This window comes from Branchiostoma floridae, chromosome 4 (assembly GCF_000003815.2).
Source record: "Branchiostoma floridae strain S238N-H82 chromosome 4, Bfl_VNyyK, whole genome shotgun sequence".
Lineage (NCBI taxonomy): Eukaryota > Metazoa > Chordata > Leptocardii > Amphioxiformes > Branchiostomatidae > Branchiostoma > Branchiostoma floridae.
The window spans coordinates 2,652,336-2,660,998 of record NC_049982.1 but is presented as its reverse complement, the minus strand read 5'-3'; the positions used below and the strand labels follow the sequence as shown (position 1 = coordinate 2,660,998).

The following is an 8,663-nucleotide window of genomic DNA, read 5'->3' as shown; positions in this document are numbered from 1 at the left end:
GTGTAGACGAATTTTTAGCTTCCATATCAACATTCTATACAGCTTTGCCCTGCGTATTCTGTATCAATAATGCATCCTTACCTGCACACAGGGCGTACATGTTGTTGTAGTCCGCTCCATGGAGGTTGTAGGTGTGAGTCTCATAGTCCACTCCAGCGGCGCTGTCATCACTCAGCCAGCCAGGGATGTACAAAAAGGTGTCATCAAGGGGCTGGCAGCTGCCGCCGGAGCCGTCAGTCGTCCCACACAGGTTTGTCGAGAGGACCAGGGAGGTATAACAGCTGACACCGGCGTCGCCATACGTGATGCAGCCTGAGGTCCAGTAGCCGGTACACCCGTCACTACCTGAGCTAAAGCAGGGGTACCTCATCCCCGCCGCCTCACAAGTCGCCTTGATGTTGGCATTGGTCATCTGACCGGAAGCCTGTACTTTAAAGAAACTCCAAGTGTCAACCGTGGTCAGGTATTCTTGGCCTAAAAGGAATAAGAAATACAAATTAAAGTTTATCCGGATTATTAATTCAATTCGATTTTACATATGTTTATATTGTATATACTTCTTTTACATATATCAATAACAAAAACATGATCTACAAAATATACTTGATACTGGTGATAAACTGGGTTTATGAAAAAAAAAACTCTGAAAACAAAAGGATTGATTAAAGCTGATCCTATTTTGGAAAAAAAAGTAAACCGTTTACAGTAGAGGGCTCATATTTTTGCATTATGCTTTCTGTCCGATATCCATGAAATATACATGTATGTATTTTTAATTCGGATTTTGTGCCATAACCGATTAATAAAAAAACTGCAGGGTTTATTGCACAGCTCAAGACTCACACAAAAGATCATTACATTCACTTGCAACACATCGATTTCTCTCTGGCATCAACAACAATAATAAAGTTTAATGTAGAAAAAAACGTATTTTCTTAACTTCTTCTATTGAAAACACCATCCATGTACAAGAACTAACTGTACCTTTTGAACAGAACATTAAAGCAAGTCATGAGCGTAAGGTCAATGAATACACCCCCTTGTTTTAGACTTGAGAAGTTCAGGCAATTCAGTCAATCTCACCTGTTTTGAGGTCGGGTCAAGGGGACTTATCACCCCAGGCAACAAGAATAGACTCAGAACGCTATTCAGGACAATTAAGGTAAAACCACCAAAGAATCTCTTCAGAGACATTAGCCGTGTGGCAATTTTGTCCTCCTATGCTATATGGAACGCTCGTCAGGCTACTGTAAAACCTTCTAGCTCCTCGTGTGAAATGTAATATGTATAACGGAATACTATCCCTCTTATTAAACGGAAAGATACTAGTAAGACTGTACAGAATGCTGTGATTTCCTTATATAATTGAAACGATTTTGCAATAGAATGATTTTAAGATAATAGTGAACTCAACTGTGCAATATTGTCTATGTAACGTCTTGTGTCAGTCTGTCAATGTCCCCCTGCATGTTCGGTCAGTAATGACCAACGTGACCTGGGTTACATGAGACTTTTTTATATCTGAATAAAGAATGATTTTACTACAGCCAAGGTAGGTTTATTCTATGCTGATATGGAGGTGAACGCCTGTAACCGCACCTATTTTTTTCAGGCAATTACCTTTGTGTCTGTAAACACCATGGATTGTCTTTATATTACTATGAAGCCGAAAAAACAGATTATTTCAAACAGTTGCCACAATATCACCACGCTTTAACCATTTAGGAGCTCACCAAAAGACTATATTTCTACTAAAAGCACAAATTCCAATCATTATACAGAACGTGGGACAGTTCACTAACCACTGCCTTCAAATAAGAAGTCAAACCCAACAATAGTCTACATTGTATCAAATAGTTGTTTAGACACTAGTATAACTGTTATATTGTATCATATAGTTGATTAGACACTAGTGTTCTGTTTCACACTATTTACTTCTCTTAGTCCTTCAGACTATACATGTACATGCAAGTAGCCTTAGGGCATGGTTTTATTGCCATTAAAACATAATATTTAGTATGTTAAACTTCGTAATGAGACCCTGAAATAATGAGTTTTTTTTTGCCACCTGCGGTTTATAATGGTAGTACATGCATGGAAGTTCTATTTGGATTTCGCAACTCTGGACATGCTTTGGTAATAAGGACCTTATTTGCATAATCTATGAGAAACACTTATCATACACCGCTCGCAAAAAGGTCATGTGGCAAAGAGATGAAGTCACGGAACTCTAATTAGGAATACATTGATGGATGTACTATGTTAATAAAGATATGAAAAGTACTTAGAAATAGTGATAAGACTTTCTGACGAAATAAAATTAATTTTTATACTCACCAACTGACGAGTCCGGCGAGGCGATCAGAGCCACGAAAAGAAGCATAAAACCCCACATCTTTACCATATGCTGCTCAATGTGAGTCCAGACTCTGTAATATGTGAGGCTTTTTCTGTGCGCGGCAATTTATACTGTACACCTAGGCCATGGGAACCACACAGCTGACCGGTAGGCACGGGCGCTATTAATATTTCTGATAACAAAGGTTTTGACCTGTGGAAAAACAAGTCGGTTTGAGTAACGATGAGCTGCAATATATAGAGAGCGAATCGATATAGTGTGCGTAACTATTTCTTTAGACATGCATGCTAGTCCCTACGCTGGGACAAGTACACACTAAGATACACAAAATACACAAACTCTCACAATTAGGGGTGATACCGGTACTGAAAAATTTAGGTTTCAGGTACAGGTATGGTTCAGGTCCAGAGGATTAGGTCCCGGTTCGGACCTAGACCTGGATTGAATCTCTTGCGATACTGTACAAAGGAATCCATCTGGCCGAGTATCCGACTCCAATGGGCGTTTAAAACCAAGGGTCTTCATGTAAACGCTGTAACTTTGACTGTAGAAACCTAGTAGAAATAACTAGAAATTCTACTTTACCTCGCTCTTGTCAATTTCTCGCAAAAACGTGTAAACCTCTGCCGATATGATGCGTCATTTTTTACTCGGTCCAAAATCCGGTGCACTGATTTTTTTTCAGGTCTGGTTTTTCTGGACCGGTCCAACAAGGAAACAAAAACGGTTAAGTACCGGTTCCCAGCCTGCTAACATCGATGTCTTAATATGCATATGATAATATTTTTTGTAATCTTATACTATATAAAAGTTCATACTTTCAAAACCACATATTAAAATATGACATTTAACGATTTGCTTTCTAACGTTTTGAAGGAAGCACAATTAATAAACTTTTATTTTGTTCTTCAAAGACGCCTGTGGGGTAATTGAGTACATTCATTAAATACGTATCGCCACAGTGGTTACCTGCAAACTCCCTTTGACCCTTGCGTTGTTCTAACGAACCCTGACCCATCACCCTGTATGTTATCACACGCACTTCTCGACTGTATGATTAAAACAAAGTACACGCGGTGAAAGAATAAACTTTAAAAGTAGTGACATTTGAGAAAATTGCTCCCATAGTAATGTATCATATATCCCCGCAACATAAATGTATGGATTTATTAAAGGAAATAGAGCGGGAATGAGAGGTCTGAGAGAGGGAGAGAACAAGAATGGCTTAACGACACAAAACACAGCGGATTGTTTTTACAATTATCGGGCTCTCTTCACCTGAAAGCTTAGAATAAATAAATAACAAAACTAACCTAAAGACTCCTAGTGGTACGATATCTTAGTTTTAAAATTTCATGAAAATTATTCTGTAATTTCTTATGTACATCTTATCACATTTAAGGACTACAAACCTTATCATTAAACTTTCTATGACCCTCCCACAGCCCCAACAAACCCTGACCCTGTCACCCCTACTGTTGGCACACGTACTTCAGGCTAGGAGTCTGTAATTTTAATATAGCACACAAACCTGTCGATAACCTGGGCTTTGGGACCATAACAGGTGGGAAGTTAGCCTGTAGCATTGAAGATTTTTAGAACTTCTATAATCGTAACATCACAGTTTCAAAATTTTTTATATGATTTTTATTTTTCTTATTATATGATTTTAAAAAGAGTAGGAGCAAGAGTAGGGTTTTTGCTTATAACAGAGCAAACATTGTATACGTAATATGATCACTATATTTAATTAAGAAACATTAAACATTAAATGTTGTGTTTATATTATCTCTCTGTGGACACAGGTGAGAAGCTATAATTTCAATGTTCAATTTAATGTTGTTCTATTCTGTGTTATCTACACGTTAAAATAAATATGACGAATGTGGTTTAGGCATTGGTGCAACTTTTATTCTTTACAACGTGTTGTGCATTCCTATCCGTGATAAACACGTTGTTGTTGCAGGTAAGATGACCAAGGAGGTTACCCGGCTCTGCAGGAGAAAGATGCCGGACCCTCCTCCTTGCAGTACAGTCCTTCCGGACAGGAGGCGCTGCTGCACTGGTAGGGTTCCATCATCCTGGTGCTCCCGGCTTTAGAACGAGAATATTGTAAATGATTCATAAATATTAATTAAGTACTTTCAACATTTAGCTAAGTGTATTATTAGATATTAGTTATCATATAGGCAAACAACATCTATCGATAAAAATTCCCCATTTGATATATGTTTAATTTATGACGCCAGGTTTAAAATAAATCTTTTTAGACCAAACATCGGAGCAAAGTCTCGTTATTAGGAAATTGTCAACGACTAGTGAGTAGGGGCACTTACAACTCACGGTAAGAGAGCAAGATTAAGAAAATGAATGGCACCGCGGTTCAAAAACGTGGGGATCGATCACAAACAGTGGTCTAACGGCTGAAACAGGGAGTTGCAACAATCTGGCCTGGCCGGCAAAAACAAGGCCGGACTAGTAAAAATTGGAAGTCGTTGATTAGCTACTAACGTTATAATGTAACAAGCCGATACTTGCCCGGATTCGTCACGGCTATATATATAACAATGGCTATGTAATTATTTCATTAATGACCCGCATTACTCTATATGTGTCTAAGGTGTCATAAGGTATTGCCGGTCCCTGTAGGTACGAAAGAAACGGATGAGCGAAGCGGGTCATTAGCCCTATATTAGAAACCTCACCCCACGTGGTTTGCATAATTGCGCAAGTGGTGTGAGTGCCGAGATCCTGGCAGGTCCAGTCAAACGGGCAGGTCACAAGAGCGCACAAGTCTATGTCTGATGCAGAAACAACAGTGAACTTACTGTCAATAGACAAGACAAACGTGGCGTGTGCTCATTTTGTGGAAGCAGCTTTAGTTACTACAGATGCATCATTATCATAATTATTATCAGCAAAATGTGACATATTCCACTTCAGCATTGGTGCACATATAAAGTTTGAGTATACTTCACAACTTGTCAAACATAATGTTTTTATATTCCTCACTATATACTAGACATGTGTACGCTTTCATAAGATTACAAATAGATAAATAGAAATGAATAGATAGAAATATGACGGATATTTAATCACCTGATTCACAGTTGTCACCGGTGTAACCAGGCAGGCAGCTGCATCGGTAAGAGTTGACGTCATCGTGGCAGGTTCCTCCGTTTTGACACGGATTGGAGGCACACTCGTCAATGTCTGAAAAAAGCAAAAGAGATGTTTTTGCTTACTTTTAAATGTTTTGAAGAAGTAGGTTGAAATACTGAGTGTAATGGGTCTCAGTTTGAAACATATAAGTGCCCTATGAAAATTGAATTAAAGCAATGGAAGGTCAAGTTAAACAATTACAACTGCGCAATTTAGAATGAATATTTGAAAGAACATCAAAGCCAAATGATTATCTATGATATATAATGACGATGGCGATAATTCTGAAACTTACTCATTTCACAAAACTTTCCATCGAACCCATCAGGACAGTCGCAGAAGGTGCTGGAGCCGCCGAAACAGGAGGTGCAGTTTCCGCCGTTCTGACACACGTTCGGCTCACAAGATTTGATATCTGCATGTTAGAAAAAGTAAGGTGTTAGAAAATCGTTGATTTTTTTGCCTACCATACAACGATATTCTTTGCAAACCACGTCACCATCCATGGACACGCCGAAGGGAAGAGTTGAGCTTGGACACAACTACACACAGAGGTTGCATTGTAGGTAAGTTCATCATTTGGGGGGGAAATAGTAAAGCTATTAGCTACAATATTTCAGTTACATTGACCTAGAAAGACTAGAAATAGAAGGCGTCATAGCAGAAGGTTGGAAAACAAAGTTTTTTTTAACACACACTAAGCCTACGAAAGCCATATGTCACCAGACCCAACAGTAGGACCTGCACCGAAAAGAGAACATCTTGTCTACATTCGCCATACAACTACTATTACACAGTTGATTGATTGCAATCAATCCTCCATCATAAAGAAAGATATCTACAGCTTACCCGACTGGCAGACGTAGTTGTGCTGTTCCGTGCATGACGCCGGCTCCGCCTGGAAGCTGTTGGAGCTGTTCAGGAGAACACACAGGTCACAGTGGGAGGGAGGCTGGGCAGTGGACAACTGCAGAGGACCTGTTGAAGAGAAATATAGAGAAAAACCAAATGTGTGCGTGTGTACCATTTTACCATCATCACATATTGTCTTTCAAGTACTTTTACCAGTTACCGGTTAGCTTGGGTCTTAGCTTGGATGCAGTTTGCTCTTAATGAGAATATGTCCAACGATTTTTTTAAATGGCCACATTGCACCCGACTAGTTCATCCTTCCCCATTTCAGTAAGTTGCCTTTGGTTTTGCCTACTCCGCTCCTGGCTTTTCGGGGCAACCAGCTCCTTCTGGGCAGGGCAGTGCCACGGGGCAGGAATTCGCAAGGACTCTGGACCGAAGAGCTTCATTTTAGATTTGATTCATGCAGAGATTTCCAACGGATCTGGCCGGTACTTTGCAGAGTCTGTAGGGTTTTGATTGTGCCAATTTATTAAATTTACACGAGAATACAATGAAATCGAGTAAATTCGCCTGTTCTAGCCGAAACTTAATCTTGCGGTGTGGGGAAGTAGCTTTTGTCACGTTGTTTTGTTAAAACACTTGAATACAGATTAATATGTGAAGGCGGAAACGAGATTTCAGGATTTACAATATCTATCATATACATACGCAGTGTAGCAAGTAAATTTGTCGAGCATTCTGTAATACATATATAGTTTTGGGCAATACTACAAATCGATACTACACGTGCATTTACATTTTCCTAACTTCGTCCAATTTTAGATATCCTGGAAAATAATACATCATACGCAAGCTATAGTGAAGGTAAGTTGCAAACAGACCTTGAGCAGCCGAGCCATCGCTGTTTTTGAGACTGTACACTGGTTCCAGTTTCATCCCGAGCCAGTTGGACGCCCCAGTGGTGGTCGTCATGCCGTCGGTGAGGAAGATGTGCTGATGTACATCCTTCACGTCCGCCAGGTGGCCGCTGTTGGTACTGCAGGCCTGCTGGGCCTCGGGGTGGGAGAGGGCGTCTGACGAGAACTGGTAGCACTGTCCGGAAAACAAAGCTGGAAACAGTTGAAATCATTTTCATGATTCAAGAAAGAGTGAGGAGAACTTGCACGATTTTTCGAACATTTTGTATGTAACTATTTTATTAGAAACACAACTGGGATATCAAGTCGGCGGACGGTCAAAATATTGCCGTTTGAACTAGGATTGGATGTCCATAAATATCCTTTTATCTATAGGAAACGGATATAAGTTACCCGCTGATAAAGGTGATCTAGCGTTAAACTTGTACTCACGAAATGTAATACATTTTAGTTTTTCCTGACAGCGTTTTGTACGTCACTGATACGCCATTGTACGCTATTATTGTAAAACGAAGCATGTTTTACCGATTTCACACTTTTCCCCCTCAAACCCTTTCGGACAGACACAGCTGAAGTCCCTGACACCATCTACACAAGTTCCTCCGAACCAACAAGGATTGCTGGCACAGTCGTCCATATCTAAAGAAGGGGGGAAGAATTGTATAAACTCCATGTGCTTGAAGTGAGAACTGATGCCATTTCCAGGCACTCTGAAATACTATTTATCTGACTGTTGAGTTTTGAGGGAGAAAGACCTTTTTTGCGAGGATACTTCCGCAAAGGTATACAGTCAGGTTATTTACGTAAACGTTGTGCAAAACCGACAATTGTAACATAGAATATGAAGGCATAGTTTCTCACTCTGGTCACAGTCAGTTCCTTCCCAGCCGTTCTCACAGCTACAGGTGTAACTCCCCACCCCGTCCGTACAGGTTCCATGGGCACAAGGAGAGGACGCACAGTCATCTATGTCTGAATATTGTGGACACAGAATATATGTCACATGCTAGCGATAGTGTGTGTGTGTGTCTGTGTATCTGTGTGTAATATAGGTATTGTCACAAATCACTTTGGCACATGTTATTATACAAACACAAATAAAGAAGTTCGACGGAGATAATAAGTTGATGCCAGAATGTTATTCATGTACTAAACAGTTGTCTATACATTCAGTTCTTACTAATTTCTGAAAACTACGACTTATTTTTAAATCAAGACTCGTAGATGTTAATCAGCCAGAAGTTTCACAGAGATTGCTAGTAAGATATTACTGTAACAATTTGCTATTTCATCTTCAATTCAATTCAATTCAATTCAATACCTTACGCTGAACTTACCTTCACAATGAGTGGCTAATTAAGGGGTAACAT

General features: G+C 39.7%; 3 protein-coding genes across 3 annotated transcripts in view; all 3 read right to left on the bottom strand.

Moving 5' to 3' along the window:
- Positions 1-100, bottom strand: part of LOC118412994 (fibropellin-1-like) — a 2,126-nt gene extending 2,026 nt beyond the window's left edge. The window contains exon 1 of the mRNA XM_035816091.1: positions 82-100. Coding sequence (XP_035671984.1) covers positions 82-100 — 19 coding nt within the window. The remainder of the gene's footprint in view (positions 1-81) is intronic.
- A 4,243-nt stretch (positions 101-4,343) lies between these two features.
- On the bottom strand, positions 4,344-6,822 carry LOC118412993 (fibropellin-1-like). The gene is made up of 6 exons (XM_035816090.1): positions 6,729-6,822; positions 6,371-6,499; positions 5,817-5,936; positions 5,459-5,572; positions 5,065-5,160; positions 4,344-4,453 (listed from the first exon to the last, which is right to left on the bottom strand). The coding sequence occupies exons 1-6, from the start codon at positions 6,820-6,822 to the stop codon at positions 4,344-4,346; spliced, it is 663 nt and encodes a 220-aa protein (XP_035671983.1).
- Positions 6,823-6,834: 12 nt separating this feature from the next.
- Positions 6,835-8,372, bottom strand: LOC118412992 (delta-like protein 1). The gene is made up of 5 exons (XM_035816088.1): positions 8,363-8,372; positions 8,155-8,265; positions 7,819-7,932; positions 7,258-7,485; positions 6,835-6,878 (listed from the first exon to the last, which is right to left on the bottom strand). The coding sequence occupies exons 1-5, from the start codon at positions 8,370-8,372 to the stop codon at positions 6,835-6,837; spliced, it is 507 nt and encodes a 168-aa protein (XP_035671981.1).
- Positions 8,373-8,663: the final 291 nt, after the last annotated feature.